The following is a 22,966-nucleotide window of genomic DNA, read 5'->3' as shown; positions in this document are numbered from 1 at the left end:
AAGTGCAGCTGGCAGCTGCAATGGGAGAAACTATTGTATGTGGATGTGAACTGAGCCATGTTACTCAATGTGACTGTGCCTCTAGCTGGCTACAAAGGTCACCCCTGTAGCTGTAGCATGGAAGGGCAACTGGCCCCGCGAGCAGGGACCAAGAGTACAGGGCACATAAGGGTGAAGAAGAGGAGGGTAACTAGATGTCTAGAATTAGTTGCACTACTCCACTACTGCTAGCCAACCACTAACTTACACGCTGCACTGTTAAGTACAAACGGAACTACGGGAGTTAGCAAAGGCTCCGACTGAGCACGCTCTAACTCCAGTGTCTGCCCTGGGCTGTCCCAGGCAAGAAGCTTCTCCTCACAAGACCGCGTGGCTGCAAAACAAATGTAAGCATTAAAATAATACTAAAAACCCAAACAACAACAGAATGCAAAATAAAACCAACAAAGCAGAACACCACACAGCCCCAGCCCCTATCTCCACATAGACCCCCCCCATCTTCCAGGCTGGCTCCTGTCATGTCATGTGGCCTGCACAATACTCAGAAGGACATTGGCAGGGAAAACCCTTTGGAGCACAGCAGAAATCTCACTGATGCCAAAGGGCTTGGCATGCCCTGAAGCAGCCCACCCTCTCAGGTCAGTGACTGAGTGGCACAGGGGAGAATGGGGGGGAAATGAGCAGGAGATCCAAATCACCACAAATCTAAGGCAGGAGGAGTGAGAGGGGAGAATGCTTCCTCGCTCAGCAGAGAAGGGGCTAGGCACTTTGCACTGCATCACAGCCAGGGTGGCTGGACACGGGAAGAAGCCATCCTGGAGAGGGCACAGCAGTTTGGAGTTAACAGATCATTTCCCTTCCCAGCTGGACACGGAGGACCCTCTCCCCCAGTCACTGCACCTATCAAAGCCACAAATTCTTGAACATGCTTCCAAATGGGAGGTGCAACCATTTCATCAAACAAGCTAACAGAGAGGTCTGAGTGGGGGCAGCAAAGGAGGGACAAGAGGAGAGGGCAGCTGTTCCCTCCCACCCATTACAGACAGCTTCATAGGAGGGCTCCCAATACCCCCAGGCATCACTACACTTGTGGCCTTTTCCACTACGGTCCCCTCTGGGTAGGCCATGAGACCACTAGGAGAACAGACCCAGATAGATTGTTCCGGGACATGCCTACAGGGAGGGGCATGGATAGCCGGACCACCTGCTCTTACAGTGTCTCTGCTGCCAGGATGCTACAGAGCTGACAGATTCAGGGAAGACCCAGGAGAACACGTGATAACTGATGGGATTTTTCAGCTCCAAACCCACTGAGGCACTAAGCGAGACACACAACGGAGACGCATACGCAGAGGGAAAGCCCCTCCAGAGTCAAGGCTACACAAAGAGCTCCAGACATGGCAGAAGGCACAGGGAAGGGGTCTTCCAGCTGCCACAGCCCTACTCTCGGAGAATCCTGTGAGGCGACTCACCCTACTACTGGTACTCGGCACTTCCATGGCACCTTCCATCTGAGAAGCTCAAAGCTCATTACAAACAGGAAACAATTCAGCCTCACACCACCCCAAGTGTCAGGCCAGTCTCATTCCCATTTTACAGCTGGGCAAACTGAGGCACGTGAGGCAACGTGACTTGTGCAATGTCACCCAGTGAGTGTCACTGCAGAGAATGCCATGCCTTATCCACAGGGAAGCAAGGGAATGGAATTAGCCAGGATGAGGGTCCATTTTACAGGGGGCTCTGGAGAATTTCAGCATGTGGGGGAGGGGAGATGGATTTATTTATGTGCTGAAGTATTGGAAATGAAAATCCACCCTCTGGAAGGGAACTGGGGAAAGGAAGGTCATGTGGAGGGAGGGTGGGAAGGACGCTGCACCCCTGGACTTACTGGCTGAGAAACAGAGAGAAAGCTGGGACTGCATGGACTCAGTCTGTGTTTTGCTCTCACTGTGCCTCCGTCCTTCAAGCACTGAGCTGCCATCCCCGGTGGAGAGAGGGGGAGCTAGCATGGCAGGGAATTAAAAAACACAAAAACAAACAAAACACGCAGTTCAGTAAATAAAAAAAGAGAAAGGAAGGAGAACATTAAAGAAACCACATTGCTGGGCACAGAAACCTCTAAAGGGCACCCTCCAGCACAAAGGCAAGCAGCCTGCTCTACGGCATGGTCTCTCAGTAGAACTGCATGCTCCTTTCAGCCCTGCTACACTGCAACCAATTGCTCACTGAGGCATCACTGACCACGTGCTTAGAAGCTGTCTACTGCTCCGCTGGCATCAGCCTGTCCTCATACACCTGCCTAGTCTATCTCATTCAAACTCAGCAGCAGCAAAATAGTTCCTCGTTCCCCAGGGGCCTGGCTGTGTAGGGAGCTGAGGACTCCAGGCTTCGCATAGCAATGGAAGGAGGATGAATTTCTTGGCTCGAGTGACAGATACAAATACATTGTAAACAGGGAAAGACACCCGCAGTGTGTGATAGAGAAAAGGGGGTCCTGCTTCTGAGCCTCTCACTGGATTTCAACTTCTGGTGAGCTAACTGCTTCGGGGGAGGAGTTAAACAAGGAAGCATTTGGTGAGTGCTGGCACTCTTAGAAGGAAAGGGATAACTGTACTAGCCAGAGCTAGGCACAGTGCAGACAGTAACTGTGCAAACTTATTCCCTGCCACCACCCCTTCACCGCAGCGTCTTCTGCTCTTCCAAGTCCTAAGAAGATACCCTCACAGCTCAGTCAGTAAACGCCAATTCTGAGCCGCAGCATCCCTGCCATTCCAGCCTAAGGTTCCCTACATAGCCCCCAATGCATCTTATCCCGACCCATGGCCCCTTACTATGCCAGTTCCTTTCTTCACAGCTCTACTAATGCCCTTCACTCCGGACCTGCAGCACCCACTGCTCCAGTTCTGGGCCTCTGCCAAGCACAAACTGCCAATGGTATTGGGCTTCAATGAAGAGCGATTTCACAACATGGACAGTCATCTATTCGAGATTAAAGAGTACAAATTGGTTTCTGACCCATGTCTCCAGGGATCAGAGGCTACATATTCCACTAGCCATTACTAATCTCCTGAGTCATCCAGTCCCCAAACCTCAAGTTGGCTTCATTCTATCCTCACTTTGGAAAGAAGTGAGGGCTACAGCATTAGCATGTGATGAGGTTCGGTCTCGCCTTGAAATTGGACCTGTATTAGAGAGTTTGTCCAGCCAGCAGTGTGTCTCTCTGGTCCCCATGACTCCTCAGAACTGCTGCCAGAAGATCACTATGCAGCAAGTCAGGAATCATCCCAGCTAACTGATGTGGTATCAGTGAGAACCGCCTCCTGAGCCTGGCAGGGCTAGAACTAGTGCTGTCCTGGGTGTTTGACAGAACAGACTTTGGTTGTAAGGGGCGGGAGAGTACCTGTGCCCCACTGCTTCTTACTGCCTCTTCTCCACCCAAGAGAGAGACTTCAGAATTTGCTCCCAGGGAAAGCACTGCCTCCTCCACCACATTCCTCTTCAGTGGGGCTGGAATTTACCTGACCTGCTTACACCTCCCAGTGTACTGAGGAGCTGCTGAAACACTGCGCTCCAGGCCAGGCAGGTCTGATTCATGTAAGCCCATCACAAGAAGGAGAAAGGATTGTACAACGTGGATACAATTTCATCCCCCTCTTTAATACAATTCCATCTCTCTCCTCTAAAATGCCCCAGTGCTGTGGCAGCCAGGGAATTCCATTTCCATCTGCAAAGGGAAAACAGAACAGAGAGAGCAGAGTCCCTTTGCCCTGGACCAGAGACAGTACATCCATCCAAAAGACATGGGTGTTGAAACAGAGAGCTCCTTGGTGAGGGGTGAAACAGGGAGATCTCAATCCCCTGCAAGCTGTGTCAAAACACAGAAAGGAACAGCTAGATTCCAGATCTGGAGAGGGGGAGAAAGAGAGATTCCAGTCCTGTAAATGATTGGGAATGGAGAGATTCCAATGCCCGGGAAGAGAGAATTCCCACCATGAGACTAACAAGACACACAACTCGGGGCATGGAGGGCTCACACACCCTAAAAGCCAGGCTGGCCACTTCCTCAAAGCAGACTGAAGAGTGTATGTGTGTGAGTGTGAGTGTCTCCCTCTCTCTCTCTCTCTCTCTCTCTCGGGTAAAGCTCCCTTTGATGGACACCCAGCCAGCCAAGCCTGTTAGCTATAAAATCCCTCTTGGTAGCTGTTCTCTGTTTGCTTTACCTGTGGAGGGTAAACAAGCTCACTGGTAAAATAAAAAGAGTGGGCACCTATTGACTCTTTTGGTCAGGTGCCCACTCCTTTTCTCTTACCGGTGGGCTTGTTAACCCTCCACAGGTAAAGCAAGCAGAGAACAGCTACCAAGAGGGATTTTACAGTTAACTGGCTTGGCTGGCTGGGTGTCCATCAAAGGATGCATACCCATGACCCCACTGCAATAGGCATGGCAGACAAAGCTATGGCAAACTCAAGAATTGAATCAGATGTACAGCTCTGGGGATGTTAGACCACGATGACTGAATTCTGCAACACCAGTGGCAGTTCGGACCTCCAGAGTCTCCTTCCCACAGCCTCACAGTACCACCTACCTTTCAGATCCTCATCTTCAGTGGTGGTGTTACAGCTCTCTGTGGAACCCTGCATGGCACAAGAGAATGTTACTAGATGGCAGAGTCAGTAGATTGAAGACACTTCCGTTTGCCTGTGGAAGAGGATGGGGGAAGTGCAAAACAAAGGAAGGGACAGGAACGGGATGATAGAAGGAGTACTACTAAGAGGACTGGGATGAAACGGCCAAGTATTAGTCAATACCTAGCAGCAAGACCAATTAGGCTTTGGAGTATCCTCTCATAAGAAGTGGCACAAGCCCTCAAAGCTGGGGCTATTCAAGAAGGGAGCACCAAGCCCTGGGAGTATATATCATAGGGGACAACTCCCCACTCACCCCGGGGAGAGTTCTCCTATAAGGTGAGAGAAGAGGGAATATGGATCACCTACAACTTTACCTTAGGGCGCACTGAAAGGAACTGGTCTCCAACTCCAGAGCCCACCAGAGGCACACAGGACTCTCCTACCTTGCCTACCGTGAGTATGCATCTGGTGAGGATCTTGCTCACTGGGTCAGGAAAGGGACAGTGAAATCTGACTTGGGATCTATTATTCCTCCCTGCCCAACTATTCTAGACACCCCCAGTCACCTAACACAAGCCTCCTAGTGCCAGAGCAACTGTTCACAGTCATCCTGTGATGCAGCAGCAAAGGGGCAGAAATTAGGGTCACGGATGTTTCTCTAAGGAAAAATAACAGTGATGTGCCCCTTACCTTTATGCCATCTGTGGCATTGTGGACAACAGTCGTTTGAGGCTCCTAGGAAAAGGGGTGGGGGGAGATATTAAACTCAGATTCTCAAACCTTTTCCCCTTGTTTTCACTCTCGAACAAGCACAGAACAAGTGACCAACATGGAAACAAACCACAGAAACAAACTCCAAGCTGCCAACGTGCGTCCAAACACAAACTCCCTCCTCCAAGGGCTTCTTGAAAAGAGATGCTCAACTAACAGCTACATTCACAAGGAGACAAAGCCCCCAAACACCCACCAGGACCCAATTTGCCTTTTGAGAATGGTGTTGGCACAAACACCTTAAACCTGTGACCAGCTAGCAGCTGTGAATATAAATCTCCAACCCTCTAGAAGGCAATTGACTAAGCAATGAGCCCTCAGCTCTCAGAGAACAGATTTTTGGGGGAGGAGGTGGAGGGGGATGGTGGTGGTGGGTGGGGCAAGGGCCTTTGTCTCCCAGTTTTCCATCAAGTTTGCCAGATTTTTTTATTCTGAAAAGGGACATTGATAATTTCCATAAGAAAAAAGGGGATAAAATAAGCCAGTGTGTCCCAGAGTGGAATTGCTCAGGGAACTGGGATGCAAAGGAAAATGCATAATTTGCTAAAACAAACATCTCCCAAATGAGACATTTGCAACACAAAAAGGCATCAGAAAGGTGCCTTCAGCACCAAAAGAGTAGCAGGTAAAGCCAATGTGGGGGAAGCTTAAAATTATGAAGTGTCCCAGGGAAAAAAACTGGAATGTTACAGAAAGCAGCTGCCAGGCCTCCAGGAGCACAAGCTGGTTTCTGCACTCATCCCTTTGCTCTGGAGACAAAATGTGGGATACTGCCCCATTTCACCCACTGACATCACTCCTCCGGGTGAATCAGCAAGGGCACCAGGGACTGCGATGGTACAACAATGCACTCTCATCCATCCATCTCCACTACCTACTTGACTGCTGCCTGATCTTGCAAAGGTATCCAGCTAGAACACACTTGGGCTGGGCTGCTAAACATACCAAGCACAGCGTGCTCTACAACCCCACTGCATGCTGCAGAACATGAACCGGTGATGACAGCACAGAAGGTGATTAACCTCGCAGCCAATAGGGCGAGTGGGCCACAAAGGGGTTCCGTCGAGACATATCTGCCCACCCCACCCGCTCACGGTGGCCTGAAGTCCATGCTTCCTTTTCCTGGGTGTTGGAGAGTGGCTCCATCACGCCATCGTTTTCTTCAAAACCAGCTTCCCCCAAGTGAGAGATGAGAATTACACAGGGATGGTGCAAGGGGTAGTCCAGGCCAGCCGCAGTCCCCACATCCAACCACCACTCGACTCGGCTTCCGCAGCCCCCTACGGCTGTGACTAGACCCCACAGCAGCAGAGGAACAGATAGAACTAAGCCAAAACACAAGCTCAGACAGAGCAGAACAAGCAGCACTCAGGGAGGCAAGAGTCAAAGGTAACCCAAACAGGAAAGACAAGGTAGTAGTAGTCAGGGAAGATACCATGGACGTCTGCACTGGGGGAGTTTCTTTTGCTGGGCTTACTAGACTGGTTTTGTTGTTGCTCTGTGGCTGAGACAGAAAAACAAATTGTTTTAGTTCCTCTGCTGGGTAGCAGAGTCAGCAAATCTTTACAGTATTGTCCTAGCAACTCCCCACCATCTCTTCAGCTCCCCTCCCCACAGACTCATCTTGCAGCAAGAGATGAGGACAAGGGAACCCATGCTGGGTTGCTAGAGACCATCCTTCCCCCAGAGGTGACCAGGTGCAAGCAGATGTACCCATACCCAAATATGCATGGATGGTTAGAGCGATGGGAAAGGAGAGCAAAAGAGGCAGCAGCCCAAAGGGGAAAGGGAGGTAGAGAGAGGTGCAAACAAGAACCTCTGGGGCAGGAGGGCTGGGATCTGGCAGTGGCTCCAGGAGATGAGGACCCAGGGCTGCATACAGACAGACTACAAGTGTGATAGGTACATGAAACAAGTGGGGCAATCTCAGATATGGCTGGTCTGGGCTTGTGCTTTTGGGAAGTCAGGCATGGGACGATGCTGGCAGGGCCCCAGAGAAGGTGGTCAGGTGGGACACGGGGCGATGGGGATGTGCGGAGTGACTGTAGGGTGAGAGCGTGAAGGAAGCTTCCAGGGGTGAGCGAGTCCTGCAGGCTGCCTAGCTGGCTTGTGTCTTTCCCCAGCGAGTCTCTCACAGACAGGGCAGGTGAGTAACACCTCTGTCCTCATCATTCACACAGCCCAATGGCGAGGCAGAGCTGCCAACTCCCCTCCTGCTTGCAGCACAAAGACCTTCTGTTCAGTGAGAGTGCCCCTGCTGAATCAGGAACACGCAGAGCCCATGTCTCATTGGAGGCCAGGCCAGCATGCACTGAGGCTGCTTCCCATGGTGTATTGCCTCGCCTGGGAATCCAACCATGACCCTGCATGAGTCTCCCAAGGGCCTGTGCTGCACTGCTGGGGAAACAGGCCTGTCCCCTACACAGGAGACGGGGCTCTTGTGACTGAGACAGTTTCACCCGTTTTCCCCTAAGTCTTCCCTTCTACCTGATGCCAGCAACAAGGTAAAATCAGCAGCACCAAGGCTCACTGCAATCCCTTGACATCAAATCAAACTCATAGGGATTCAGACTTCAGAGCTGGCTGGTCTCTTTGCACCTCCTCCCTTACCCCACTTTCAAAAGCAGCACAGAGAGAGGGTGACTCAGGGGACTCCAGTACATCCACCCCCTCACCACCCAGGAACCAAAACCAAGGCTGGACAATGAAGAATTCAAATACTGAATCACAAAAGGCCTGGCGAGAGTTTAATCACACCCACTGCAAGCAGATAACATGGGGCAGGGGTTCCTGTGCAGCACCCCATCACTCTCCTCTTCTCTGGCTTTCCTTTCACAGCCGCACGCCCTGCTGGAGCTCCATTCAGGTCCTATGGGGACAGAGCATGGTTGGCCTGCCCAGCCCCCAAAACTAGGAAAGGAGCAGCATTTTCATGTACACACCAGACGCTCCCTGCATCTCGGTCTGGCCGCACATTACCCTGCTCTCTGGCCTTCCATGTACATGGCTTGGGCAGGGGTGTTTCTAGCCTGGTGGTGCCAGACATGGGGAGGAGCGGCCATGTGGCTGAATACCTGACTGAGCTCTGGAATGGCTTCACCCACGGGGTTCAATGAAAAGAACTTCCGAGGGAGTCACTACAACCCCGAACCTCGTTGCAGAACAGCTGATAATCACCCTGGTCTCAGGGCCAGCTGCCTCACTCAACTCAGCCCCACAAGAGCTTTCAAAATGCACGCAGCAGACCCATTCTCCACCCAGCTGCCCACCCCGACCCCATTGATGTCCCAACAGAACTGAAGGAAGAGGTAGTTCTGCACGGCTATCAAGGTCCCTGACGTTCACCAGCTGACCAGATCCACAGCATCGTACTTAATTCCCGAACGGAGCCATTACGAAATCAAGGACACAGAAAATGTGACTGGTGTGCTTCACATCTCTGTACCTTGTAGGGAGTTGCCTGATCTAGTGACTTCTGCTCATTGGGCCTCTGGGGCCATTTAGCCAATTGCTGTTCACTTACACAGGCAGGCACCCCATATGTGGACTCTGTAAGCATACAAGTGAGCCACGTGGATGCACACCCCTGCCCTCATTGAAACCACTGGGCACCAAGTATCTTTACAGATTCACGCAGTACAGAGGAAGATCTTGACTTTTAAAAGAAGGCAGTCCACCTAGGAAAGCATCAGGCCATTGAGAAGAGCTACCTGATATGACCAGTTCTGGCATAACCACTGAAAGAGCTCTCTGAGCTAGACAACTAGAGACAGACAGACAGACAAACACAGAGGGTGCAAGAGAGAAAACAGACCAGTGACCATAGCACTAAGGAGACACATGTGCCAGCCAGCTAGAAGAAAGGAAAGCAAACACCGGTCACCTAGGCTCGCCCTGTATTCACTGGTTGTTTTTCCAAGCTTCACTGCCCCAGTGATCCCTGAGACATTGTTTGGTTCTCATTTCCCAGCTGCCTTGATGCAATGAGCAGAGGGTAAGGGTAGACATTGACGTTGAGCAGCAGAGAGGAGGACAGATGGACACCAAGAACTCTTACCCCTATTTAATACTTCGGGGATTGAGAGAAGGAGGGGCTGCAGCCGTCGGAGTCAAATTTTGCCCTGGGGTATTCCAAGTGGTACTTTAAAACTTTACAGGTAATAAATCCCAGTGCGACAGAGGGAGGGCAGAATTCCTAGGGAGTAATAGAGAAGCCAACTCCTCTGCTCTGGCATCACTCAACATTGCTCCCCTTCCTGTCTTAGGGAGTTCCTGTTCCGTCTGAAAGGAGGCAAGAGCTGCAACGCAGCAGACAATGATACAGTAGATTCCTGCATGTTAGTTACCACCCACATCTCTGAGACAGAGACATGGGCAGTAGCTACTGGGCTGCAGATCATTCCCTGAAATATGGCACTGGCTGGTTTTCTTTTTGCTCGCTTGAGATATCAGCGCATCACCATTTATCCAACATGTTCTAGAGACAGCAAACACATTCGGATGCATGAAGGGGGAATGGATACAGTGGGGAAAGTGTCACTGGGTACTTGATTCATGCTGGGAGACGTAACAGATCTGGATAACAGGGAGTTCTGGATTACAGGGCTGACAAACCTTTTCAGTATAGAATTTTAAAGAAAATAAATTAAGGGCAGCTTTGAGCCACCAGGTGGTGCTGTGCCTGCACCTTTTATTGTGTGTGCCCTGGAGCTCCATGAGAGGCCTCTGCCATATCAGGGGTGACTCCTTTCGTTCCATACTGCAGGGCTACCACCACTTGCTCCTCTTTTGGCACTTCTGTAGTAGAACGACAAGCCCACGTTCAGACAACACGCTTTGCCGAGACCCACCGGGGAGCTGATGACTTCATTTGTTTCTCCCTGGATCAGCCGCCAATGGCCGGATATATTAAACTGCATTTTAAGTAGCCGGTTTTCTGTACAGAATAGAAGCTGGTGACTGGCCAGCTCCTGACCAATCACGTGGCCCTTTCTGTGAGGAAGTGGACCTTTAAAGTGCAAGATGACTTCCCCCCACAACCCCCGCACAGACATGCTATGTAGGGTGATGAGCACAAGCTGAGCGTGCATGGCATGAGAATGGTGGACGCACAGATCACAGGCAGCTTACGGGAGGTGCTCACCATCAAATGCACACTGGAGCTCGACTTCCTTTTCTGGACACACCATTGAGAGAGGGGAAAAAGAAGGAAGAGAGGCGATAAGAAGAAAAGCACAGAAACTATTCACACGTTAGTGCCACCAACACTCCCCTGGGGCAGGAAGGAGAAGCAGAAGAAATGCAGACTCACCGAAAGGGTGCAAAGTATAGGCAGTGTTAAGAACACCCCGCCATACACAGGAAGGAAGGGAGCAGGGAGAAGACACCCAACATGTGCAGAGATGGGGGCGAGGAAGGAGGCACCCACATGCACAGAGCTGGAGGAGGGAAATGTTCACATGCAGAGGGGTGCCTGCAGATGCACCCAGACTGGGGATGAACGAGAAGCACTGCTTCCCACAGAGAAGGGGCAGGCAGAGACCTCGCCACCCCCCCCCCCCCATGCATGCACTCAGAGGCAGGAAAAGGAATGCACGTGGGAGGGCTTGGGCACCTCCGGGTGCAGAGAATAGGGAAGGGTTCCCTAGGCACACAGAAAGGGAGAGGGGCAGGGCAACTGATACACACCACCAGGGAGAGATGGGGGAGGGGCTCCCACACTCAGGGTCTGTCTGCACTACAAACAAGGTGTGTCCTTAACTTGGGTCAGCTAACCCGTGTTAAAATAGCACTGAAGCCATGCCAACTCTGCTTTTACCTTGGGCAAGCAGCTTGAACTCAGGCTATGGGGGAGCCTGGGGACGAACCCTTTCTGTATTGTCCCTGGAGCTAGCCTCCAGGGGTCAGCTAACCCATTCAATATCCACTCTTTCTGCAGGGCGACCCCCGCCTCCCGGCTGGTATTCAGAGAACCTCTCACACACAGAAGTGGAATAAGGGCCACAAAGGTCCTCGAAGACGTCTCTCCCATCCCTCCTTCCGGCACACTGCCTCCTGTCTGAACAAGGGGGACCACCCTCACCTCTTGTAACACCGTCTCTCCAACAGTCAAGTCCCCACTCTCAACACATGGCAGATGCTACCCACCCCAGGCCACTCCCTTCTCCACTTCTCCGACTTCAGACCAGCATGGCTTTTATGGTATTGCACTGCTTCTACCAACCCTCCTCACTGGGTAAGCCGAGCTACCTCATACATGGTTCTCACCTGTCTCCTCTGATACCATCCAGTCCCGTCTCTCCTCGCTTCTGCTCTTTCACTAATGGTGCTGCTCCTCTCCATGTTACGGGCCACCTCTGAGCATGTCCCGTAATGCACAGTACCACAGTGCACCCAATTCAAAGGAGAGGAAACGGTGGCAGGGTTCAGTTGTGCAGACTAGGAGCCCTGCACCACAACACCTCCCACCTCCCCTGCTGTCTCCACATTCTAGCTTGTGGGCCCTTCCATGGATCACTAGAACGATGCTTTGTTAGCTTATGGGTCCCCATCCGGCCTGGGCATGAAGCCAACCGTAATCCATTGCTCTGCCAGTGCTCTCACAAATGTATGGAGGAAGTCACACGGACACAGTCATTCAGAGAAATAAGATGCTCCCCCCAACACATACACAGCGCTAGATGCCTCTTCAGACAGTCAGCATGATTTGGGACCAGGTAGGCAAGATATGAACAACTGCAAACCAGAAAGCTATTTCCTGCCTCATTCTGACCCTGCATTTGAGAGTTTGGGGCTGTTGAGTAGTTGTAGACCTGCTCACATGTGGCCCACCATGCACCCATCTTCACAGAGGCAGCAGGGACTGGCCCTCATCCAGCCTATGTTCCAGGGCATGTTAGCATCTCCACAAGCTTTTCTCAAACTTGCAGGGCCACCCAAAGGGCTGCAATTAATGATCTTGATGAAGATATAACCCCCAGGGAAGAACATTCAAAAGACCATTTTTGAATACCCACACACCACATTATGGGCTTCGGAACAGGGATAGTCCTTTGCAGGGCCGGTGCAACCATTTAGGCGACCTAGGCAGTCGCCTAGGGCGCTTGGATTTGGGGGGCGCCATTTTCTTCAGCAGCGACCGCGGCAGCCGGATCTTCGGCCGCCCCAGTCGCTGCCGGCATTTAGGCGGAGGGAGCTGGGGCAGGGGAGCGCGGGGAGGGCTGCCTGCAGCAAGGGGGGGGGCGGCATGCAGGGGAACCCCCCGCCCCAGCTCACCCTTGCCCCGCCTCCTCCCTGAGCACGCCGTGGCTGCTTCACTTCTCCCACCTCCCAGGCTTGCAGCGCCAATCAGTTTAGGTGTGTCATAAACAGATAGCTAAGGGTTAATGTCTCTTTCACCTGGAAAGGGTTAACAAACAACACCTGACCAGAGGACCAATCCGGAAACAAGATACTTTCAAATCTCAAGGGAGGGAAGCCTGTTTGGGTTTTGGTTTGCTTATCTTCTGGGTCTGACAGGCTAGAGTGCAGCCAGGTTTCTGCATACTCCCGCTACAATCTTCTACATTCAGAATATGTGAGTAAGTAAAAGAAGTGATGTCCTTGAAGCTTTTGATTCTTTCTTTTATTTGCAATGTGTAATTGCTGTGAGTATGCTTAAATTGTATTCTGCTGGAGAAAGCTTTCTTCGTCTTTATTCAAAGCTAAACTGTATGATCATTGCTTGATTAGCGAGACAATTTATTTTTTCCTCTTTTATAAAAGTTTTCCTCTTTAATTTTAGAAGTTTAATGATCTTTTGGTATTTGGTAAGACTCAGGAGGAGTCTGCACTACAGGAATGGTGAGGGAAACCTGCTGCTCTGCGCTACTCTTGTTAGATCCAACGAGCTTGAACTGTTGCCTCCCCATGACCAGCAGGAGATAGCTGGAGGAGAGGGAGAGAAGGAATGGTTTATCCCTTGTTGTGAGACTCAAGATCGGAGTCTTGGGGCCCAGGGAAGGAGGGAGACAGACTACGGGCTCACCAAGTCCGATTGGTGCAGCACTACAGGATCTAAGCTGGTAATAGCTTAGAGGATCTGTGGTACCATATGGAGGAAAGGATGTTGGGATATCCATGACAAGTGCTGGCAGCCTGGGAGGCGGAAAGTGAGCAGGCAGTTGGCTCATGCTCGTGGGTACGGAGTGAGGCTAGGGGGGTGTCAGGGGACGGGCGGGGGGGGGCAAAGGGAAGTTTCGCTAGGGCCGCAAAACACCTTGTACTGGTCCCTGGCCTTGTAAGTCACCAGCAAAAATCCAGTCTCATTTTAGGCCAAGTCAGAGGAAAGCAATGGACTGGGTTGGAAAGCCAGCAGCAATGACCTAAGCATCATCGTAGAACATGGCAGTAAATCCTGGGGCGACCAGAACCAAGAACACCTGCAACCAGCATCTCTTCTCCTTTCCCCAGGGACAGATGTGTGTGTATTCTGTCACAGCTCCACTGGAGCCAAAGGAGCCATGACCATTTACACCAGCCAAGGAATGAACCCTCAAACTTTAGGCTTCACCCTCTTCTACAAATCTATGGAACCATATGGCAGACAGAACTCAGTCTAACCTGCACCCATATGCTACAGGGAAGCTTCTCCACGGGGGGGGGGGGGGGGGGGGGATCAATCTCATTCAGAGCGTTGATACATTTCCAATAAGAAGAAAAAAAGGGGAGTGGGGAGCAGAGACAGAAGAGACGAGACATACAGATCTCTGAGGACAGTTTATATTTGATTCCTACCTATACAGCATCATCAAGAGCACTGGCACAACAGACTTAAATAAGCAGCTCATGAAAAAGGTTAGCAAAGAAACAGTTGTCTGTCAGATCACAGTATCAACACAGGGTACAACCAAAGTAACACAAAAAAATACAAAAACAACCACCTTCTACCTCTCTCCCCAGGAATTACACAGGGAAGAGGAAATCTCAAGCTCTCTGCAGATTTGAATGTTAACCTACTAATCAAAGTACAGCTTAAATTCAAACACCATTAACCAAACAAGAAGGACTCTGGAAGTTTTGGACACCACATAATCCCCACCCCATATAAACAGGAAAAAAATACCAGATAAACAATAAGAAGTGGATGAGCAGATTTTTAACACACACAAAAAAAGGAAAACTAACTGGAATCTAAGGTTGTTCCACAAGACAGACCTAGGTATATCTTATGACTAGATACTACATGATTGATCAGTGCTCAAAAACATAAAAAAAAAGTACCCATGTCAAAATATACTTGGGATCGTGACGGCACTTTTTAATACTGTCTGGCACCCATGGAGAGAAATGCAGCCCATCACAGCTACACCAAACTGTCCTAGAGCCATAAAGTGCTTCAAGCAGGGCCAGCATGATATCCAAACCCAAAGCCACTCATTCTCTATTTACATGCACTTCCAGAGGGCCCCTTGCAGTAGTATTAATGTATACAAACAATAATGGTAGCTAGTGCTCTCCACAGAAGTTAACTCATCAATCAAACTGCTCTTAAAACAGCCAAATAACTCCTCCAGAAATGACAAAATACTTGCAGTCTCCAATACAGGAAAGCTTGTAGCCCACATCAAATTCTAAGTTTAAATATCCTGACCCTCTAATCGAAAAGGTATCTATTAGAACAACCTTCCAATGGTAATTCACCAAGTTACTAGAGGAGGAGGAGCACCTATATATTAACAGATGATAAAAAGCAGGGAGAGATTCCTTGTTCGACAGCTAAGGGTGCTTTCTTCTGTTTAACGACAGCAAAAAAAAGTGTGTTTCCAGATGCTGGAAATATGCCTCTGAGCCAGTGATCATTGTATTTATTGTTTTCCCCGACCATGTGACTTTCTTATGAGACAACACTACTTTATGGCAGTCTCTTAGGAAGTATCCCCAAATCTTTTTTCCTGACCCTAGAGGCCACTGTCAGGATCAGGACCCCTTTGTGCTAGGTGCTGTGAACCAGATAGTCCTTGTCCCAAAGACCTTAACATCTAAGACGACAAAAAGCCAGCAGCAGGAGGAGTAGGATACAACCTACAGCAAACTGGCCATGGGGATGGTAGATGCTAAGCTTGTTAGGCAACTCCTTTCTACAAAACAGAGGGATTTATCGGCCACACCCAGCAGTGCCTTTACCAAGTCCTGGGCTTGTCAATTCCTTATCCATCTCCCAGGAGACGTGAGTATTGAGAACGATCTGACGGAGGGAGCTCTGGGCTTACTGCTCTGTTGAAAGCTGGGCTGTTTCACGAACAAGGGAATATGCGAAGAAGCAGACAGTGGCCAGCCAAGTCTAGAATCACTGGTGGACTAGAGGATGCCAGGGGCGGGCAATGGGATAAGGGACAAGACTGAATAAGTAGGGAGGGGAAGAAACGTGAAGGGCCTTGAAGAGCCGAACAAGAAGCTCAACCTTTACATGGTGAAAACTAGAAATCATGGAGGGATTCAGAAGGAGAGGTGATGTGGTCAGACTGGGAGAGAGGAGGATCTTAGCAGCTGTCTTTTGACCTGATGTATTAGGCATGGTATTTGCTAGTACATAGCTATAGTGGGAAACTCTCTTAGCAGAGAGAGTTTATACCAGCAAAAGATTGCTTTTGCCAGGACAGCTTTCACACAGGTTCCCTAAACAAAATAAGCTATACCAGCAAAAGCACTTTTTACACTAGGGCTTTGGGTAGTATAAAAATGTCATTTTAAAAATAATCACACCTAACAGACATCACTATCCATCAGAAGTCTGACATGTTGGCCTAGCTTTAGGTGGGCTGAGTTTTCAATAGGAGAACGAAAGGTAAAGGGGCCTAGTCTGTCACTGCCTTATCCCTTGTATCAACACTTGCAGCAGGAGCACAATACAGGTTATGACTGGAGTAGAAAATTGGTCTTGTGGAAGGACACAGGACTTAGGAGACCTGGGTTCTATTCCAAGCAGAGTCCAAGGAGAGGGACTTATGGCAATGGTTTACCTCGTGTGTTTGATGAGTTGGGGATAAGTCGGTGGTGAGGCCAAGGGGTGGCCTTTGGGGACAGGAGAGAAAGCTGAACAGAGACACTTGTATTGTGATGGGAAGGAGAGGTTAGAGAAGAAAAACAAGCAGCCACCCATAAAAGGAGAGCAGAATATCTACATTGGGATCTGAGTGGAATTTTGCCCTAGGTAATCACAAACAAATCAGCAGAAAACAACAGTACCTAATGAATCACCCCCCCCCCCCCAACACACCTCTCCGGCACAACAGCAGTAATCTTAGAAATGGCAGGCAGAAATCATTCCAAGCCTAACAGAAAACACAAAGCAAACTAGACGATGCTGCAGGAAGTAAACAGTGACTCCAATCAAGTTAGCAAGAGTAGTTCCTGCTCTGGAGAAGCAAACTGGGTTCTGAGGGCTTAGCACAATTATTTTATACAGCTTCTTGCACTGCAATCATCTGCAGGGAATTTTCTCTCCATGTGAGACTGGAAAGAGCATTCTTGGGTATGAACAACATGCTTATTACAAAACGCATCACTGCACGAAGTGCCATTATTCTGGGGTTTAAAGGGGGGTGATATCATGACAGATATTGGGCACAGAGCAGCTCACTGAGCAAATCACTTCAGCTCTCTATGCCTGTTTCCTCCCTCACCCTCCGTCTGCCTGTCTCTTTAGATTGAAAACTATGTAGTCGAGATTCTCTTGCTATGCGTATGTAATGTGCCGGGCAAAATGGAGCCTCGATTTCAGCTAAGGCCTCTAGGACTACTGAAATACAAATAAATAAGAAAATGGAGTAACAGTTTCCCCCACTGATGGCTAGAAGCATGTATTCCTGGACGTTGATAAACTATTTACTGTGACAGATCTAAGGTGTTCTCCAAGATTCTTGTATAAAGTATTTGGTTTTCCCAGGGTGAGAGGTTAAGCTGGACTTTGATTCTTTTTATTTTGTTTCCCTCAACAAACTCTAAATAGCATGGCTTCAACCTCAGGCTTTTATTCCTAGGCTTTCCACAGGATCTTTAGGTAATTTTCTGATAATGTAAATTGCTTGACCCTTGCAGATTTCAAGGCAGAGTATATCCTAAGAATTCCTTAGGTGTACTTTTTTTTTTTTTTTTTTAAATACACACGGTGTGCCTCTCATGTCAATTACTGTATTGATCCTTAAACATTAGCAAAAAATTAAAGAAAAGACATTAGTGCCTTTTCCTCATTATACAAGACTGAACCGGGGCGTGTGGAGGGAGAGGGGGAGAAGGAGAGGTTGGATCTGCAGCATAAACCTCACCAAACCAAATGCTAAAATTTTTAATACTTTTTAGCCCAGTTCTCCCTTAAGCTATGTACACACAGCTGCCATTGATGACAGTGGAAGATGCGCGTGTGAAAGATATGAATGATGGTGTGGCGAGTTTGGGATGGGTGCAGTATGCATGAGTGGCAGAGCTGTGAATAAAATTATGTAGCTCATTCTGAGCACCATTGAAACCTCCAGTCTCCCACCATCCCATATATGCTGTATGTGACAGAGAAACTGTTTTCAGACTGGTTGTGAGTGTTCATTAAATGTTACTGGGACCATTTTTTGGCATCTCCCACCCAGAAAGCAAGGTGCTTGTTACCATGAAACCAAATGCAAAGAGCTCAGAGGCAAAAACATATAAATAATACATTTTAAACGGCTAAAATACCTCAAATAGCACTTCTATGTATAAAAATGTCATGAGCATGTAATCAGTTCTCCCAGGGCCCTTTAGGGCTAGGAATTGAGTGCTGGACCACGACATTTCAACGGGACTGCCCTTGCTAAATGGGAAATGCCACTGTTTGTAATCATGGGCAGTGACATGATCAACTTTAAAACAGTGATGTATTTATGTAGACAAAGATAATCGCTGATGCAGGAGAGAATCAGGACTATCCTTGGTCTGAGCCCAGTGTTTTTTTGGGGGTGGGGTGGGGATTCTGTACAAGGAGGGAGAGAAGGAGAGTAGAAAGATGCATTAGTGTGGCAGGTAGATTTAAAAGCAGCAGCTGTTTGGGATGTTCTAACAAGCCCTGGGGAAATGCAATGCAATGATTGGCAGAGAGCAGGTGAGAGTTGAAGGGACATGATCCATTTATATTACATGGTGCAGCAATTTCACACTGATATTACCCTGTAACCAGGTGATTACTCCCTTCAACGGCCTGGGAACAGCCACCCCTGTTCTGGAGGGATGGCCAGCAAGGAGGCGCTAGGAATCAGCTAACCCAGCTAGGCAGCAGCCAGTGACTGCGTCCAAGTCCCAGCTGGAGAATATAAATGGGGGCCCAGCTGCATTAGGGAGCCTGGCAAAGCAGAGGCCTGAAAGTACACTCTCTGTGGCCTTCTGCAAATCCCCTTCGGCTGGAGGAGGACTTTAGCTACCAGAGAGCTTTACAATCTAAGGCCTTGTCTACATTACACAGTTTTGTCAATAAAAGTTATGCAGCTTTAAAGCGCTTTAATTAAACTGCTGTTGCATGTCCACACTAGCTCCTCGTATTGGCAGAGTGCATCCATACTAGCAGCTCTTGCATCGACACAGAACAGTGCGCTGTGGGTAGTTATTCCATTGGCCAACTGGCTGCAGGGTGCTTTGGGAAGGGTTTGCAATGCCTCATGGGGCAGACACAGTATCACTTGATGCAGGTTTCTCAATCTCATCCTACTAGATTGCCAGCTACTTTTCAACAGCAGTGTGGGGGAGGAAGTGGGGAGTGTGTGTGACAGGGGGAGAGAGTGTGTATAGGTGACAGAGAGTGTGTGTGTTGGGGAGAGTGTGTCGACATGCTGTCTATTAAAGTTCAGACAGCTGCCTGAGCAACCAATCCTGAGATGGAGGAGAGGGAGACACCCACATCAGCCCCCTGGCTCTGCACAGCAGTCTTCCTCCCCTCGCCCTCACTCTCCACCAGCACCAGAAGCCCATTCTGCCTACCTGCTGCTGTGTGCCCAGGAGAGAAGGATTCCACATTAATGGTTCTCTGCTTCCCTCAGAGTTCTCCCACAGCCTCGTCATTTCACATAATGTTCGATCAGTGCAAGTTCCACTTGCTGTGCAACCTCTATTGCCTTTCAAGCCCTGAATTCAGCCCCCAATCACAATCATAGCACATAAAAAGAGGCAAGGAGTGTACCGATATAGCTGAAATGTAAAAAGTTCTTTCCCTTTGTCATAACTATAAAGGGAAGGGAACAGCCTTCCTGTGTACAATACTATAAAACCCCTCCTGGCCAGAGACACCAAAATTCTTTTACCTGTAAAGGGTTAAAAAGCTCATGTAACCTGGCTGACACCTGACCCAAGGGACCAATAAGGGGACAAGATAATTTCAAATCTTGGTGGGGGGAATGCTTTCGTTTGTGTGCTCTTTGTTTTGGGGTTGTTCGCTCTTGGGATTAAGAGGGACCAAACATCAATCTATGCTCTCCAAATCTTTCTGAACCACTCTCTCATATTTCAAACTTGTAAGTAACAGCCAGGCAAGGCGTGTTAGTTTTATCTTTGTTTTCTCAACTTGTAAATGTTCCTTTTTGCTAAAGGGTTTACCTCTGTTTGCTGTAACTTTGAACCTAAGGCTAGAGGGGGTTCCTCTGGGCTCTATGAATCTGATTACCCTGTAAAGTTATTTTCCATCCTGATTTTACAGAGATGATTTTTACCTTTCTTTCTTTAATTAAAAGCCTTTTTTTCTTTTTAAGAATCTGATTGATTTTTCCTTGTTTTAAGATCTAAGGGGACTGGATCTGGACTCACCAGGAATTGGTGGGGGGAATGATTAATTCCTCCTTGTTTTAAGATCCAAGGGGTTTGGATCGGTGTTCACCAGGGAACTGGTGGAGGAGTCTCTCAAGGCTACCCAGGGAGGGAAAGGTTTTGAGAGGGAAGACAGTTTCCGCAAATGACTCAAACTATTTGGGTGGTGGCAGCAAAAGCAGATCTAAGCTGGTAGTTAAGCTTAGAGGTGTTCATGCAGGTCCCCACATCTTCCCCACTCTGTACTTTAGGGTACAGGAACCTTGACATCCTTTGTCCTCAGTTTTGCTAAAGCAGCAAAACATGGGACACGTTGCATCTTATGGCCACTGGCACTCCTATACTTGAAGCTGTGGGAAGGAGCTATGTAACCCACCTGAAACTTTACAACCTTTATTTCAGTGCGGTCAGCACCATTTGCCATATGTTTCTATTGCCCTTGTGAAATCCCCAAGGAGCCTGGTGATGGCCAATATCACAGCTCTAAATTCTGCTGGCTGACCAATGCCCCAGGGATAAAGTGCCTGCCTTGACAGGAGTTCAAATCCTGTTCAAGTTGTTTAATAATGGAGGTTGGACTTTCCCGAAGATGCATGTGGAGGTTTGTTGCTAATCTGGAGGAGTCTGGTCACTGCAAACTGAAAGCCAGGGGAGAAACAGAGATTCTCTCTCACTTAATAAAACAGAGAGAAAATTATACATCCCCAAGGAATCCAGTGGCAAAGGGTTCCCAATGTGGGGAAACGTGAGGGCAACAACATTCTGAGGAAGTGTCAGAAGCAACCTAAAAGTGGGACATTCAGGCACCGGACTAGGAATGCCAACTTTGCCAAGGAACCACATGAAACAAAGTACTCTGCCTGTTCACACCTGTTCTAAACCTGCATCTGATGTGCCAGACTCAGCAATGCTTATCTGAAACTTGTCTCTTTTAGGGGAAGGGGACATGGGAGGGACGCCCCAAAGCTGACAGGATATTTAGGTAGTAAAGAGGACAGAGCTGAAGTTAAGTTATCACAACAGGGGACTGAACGATAAAGTCAGTTACCAGGATCCAGGAACAGATTCTCTACGCATTTCTGTCTCCAGCTCAGATCAGAAATGGGCAAGGATGGCCAACCTAGTAGCTAAAAGTATAAAGCACACTAGGGAAGCTGCAGCAGGAGACAGTTTAGAGGACCACACCTGTCAGGTCACTGCCACCCGCTCCCTGGTATGGACAGGCAGGCAGAGCAATAATGGAACCAATCTTTATGCTGGTGGATGTGATAAAGCCAAAGTTCGGGTCACAACCCAGTAGTGGGTAGCAGCACGTCAGGCACAGCACCACTGACCGGGATGGTAAAAGTCCCGTCGGCGATGCTGCCCAGCTAAGGCAGGCTAGCGCCTGCCTTCTCCAACACCACGCTATGCCCCGGAAGCGGCCAGAAGCAGCTCCGGCTTCTAGGTGGGGAGGCCACAGGGCTCCACATGCTGCACACCCCCAAGGAGGGGAGTCTGTGGGTGAGGTGTGTGCCTCCGCCTAGCAGCTGGACCTGGTGCTGGCCGCTTCCGGGGCGCAGCACAGGCAACGGTGCCAGGACAGGCGGGACGCCTGTCTCTGCACCCCAGCTGTGTTGCTGACTGGGAGCAGCCGGAGGTAAGTCCACACCCTAATCCCATGCCCCAATCCTCTGCCCCAGCCGAGCCCCCCCAAACCTGAAACCCTTTCCTGCAGCCCAAACCCCTCATCCCCCCCCACCCCAGAGCCCTGACAGTCTCCCACATCCAAAACCCCGGCCCCAGCCCTGAGCCCCTCCAAGACTCCAAACCCCTCATCCCTAGGTTCATTGGGTTGCGGGCATCAACAATTTTCTTCAACTGGGTCCCCAGAAAAAAGTTTGAAAACCACTGATCTAGGAGACAGAGGAGTATGGGACGAGAAGGCAACAGCTGCTGGTCAATGAATATAGCAGCACTAAGGTGACCCAATACGAAGCCTCCACTAAGACCAAGATGAGGATGGCACGCAAAGGGAAGATAGGTTAAATCTTTCATGTAAGAAGCTTCTGAAACAGTACAAATGCATGGCAATCAGATGTGCCAACCCAGCTCTGAGGGCAGGACACAGATGGATGGCAATGTAGCCTCACTCAGCCAGTCTGTTAGCTGAAGGGAAGAACCACTGCAGTCATGGACATCGCTGGAAGACAGAGAGAGAAGCCACAAAACCCCTAGGATGGAGAAGAATGTTCACACCCAGATAATATGCGAGAGGGAGAGGTCTGCCCCTAACCAGAGTGCCTCCAACCACAACATCAAGAAAGAAGTGAACTGGGTTGGTCAACGGAAAGGCTTCCATGATATTTAGCATTAGACTCACACGGGTAAAATACATTACAAAGCAAAAACATTTGTTTCTCTCTCTCTTTAGCAAGTTTTTAGAACTCATGGAAGTAAGGAACTGAAAGCACCAGCTAGAGCCAGACAGCTGTGAAAAGGCTGTGAAGGCTCCAGCAGCTCTCTGGATGCCCCTCAATCTTGCTTTAGAGCACCTACTGTCATCTCAGTCCTCCCCTCCTGTGCACTGCTCTGTTGTTCCCCTTAGTTCTGACCCCCTCCCCCCTACTGGACTGCTAAGCTTCCTTCACAGTCAGGAGAATGCACCTTAGCTTTGTTTCTGTTGCAGAGAAAGGAGCATGCTGGTGTTTGGAACGAGGAGGGAGTTCACATGTTGCCATTTGATTACAGTCCCCAGATATGACACAGTGGCAGAAAGGAGGCTACCC

At 49.4% G+C, this 22,966-nt stretch overlaps 1 protein-coding gene across 22 annotated transcripts in view; it reads right to left on the bottom strand.

Annotated features, from left to right (window-relative positions):
- The window catches only part of CAMK2G (calcium/calmodulin dependent protein kinase II gamma), a 165,119-nt gene that overhangs the window by 12,532 nt on the left and 129,621 nt on the right, over positions 1-22,966 (bottom strand). For 3 of the 22 annotated variants that reach the window (XM_032778266.2, XM_075072891.1, XM_075072892.1), the window contains exons 14-19: positions 10,543-10,575; positions 6,835-6,903; positions 5,319-5,363; positions 4,586-4,634; positions 1,889-2,002; positions 248-373 (exon numbers count right to left, since the gene is read on the bottom strand). In XM_032778266.2, the coding sequence (XP_032634157.1) occupies positions 248-373; positions 1,889-2,002; positions 4,586-4,634; positions 5,319-5,363; positions 6,835-6,903; positions 10,543-10,575 (436 nt within the window). The remainder of the gene's footprint in view (positions 1-247; positions 374-1,888; positions 2,003-4,585; positions 4,635-5,318; positions 5,364-6,834; positions 6,904-10,542; positions 10,576-22,966) is intronic. The other 19 variants (XM_032778281.2, XM_075072897.1, XM_075072898.1 and 16 more) reach the window with 11 other exon arrangements.

The sequence above is a fragment of the Chelonoidis abingdonii genome, chromosome 16 (genome assembly GCF_003597395.2).
Source record: "Chelonoidis abingdonii isolate Lonesome George chromosome 16, CheloAbing_2.0, whole genome shotgun sequence".
NCBI classification, from domain to species: Eukaryota; Metazoa; Chordata; order Testudines; family Testudinidae; genus Chelonoidis; species Chelonoidis abingdonii.
The sequence above is the reverse complement of the archived record's forward strand: the minus strand, read 5'-3'. Positions and strand labels throughout refer to the sequence as shown.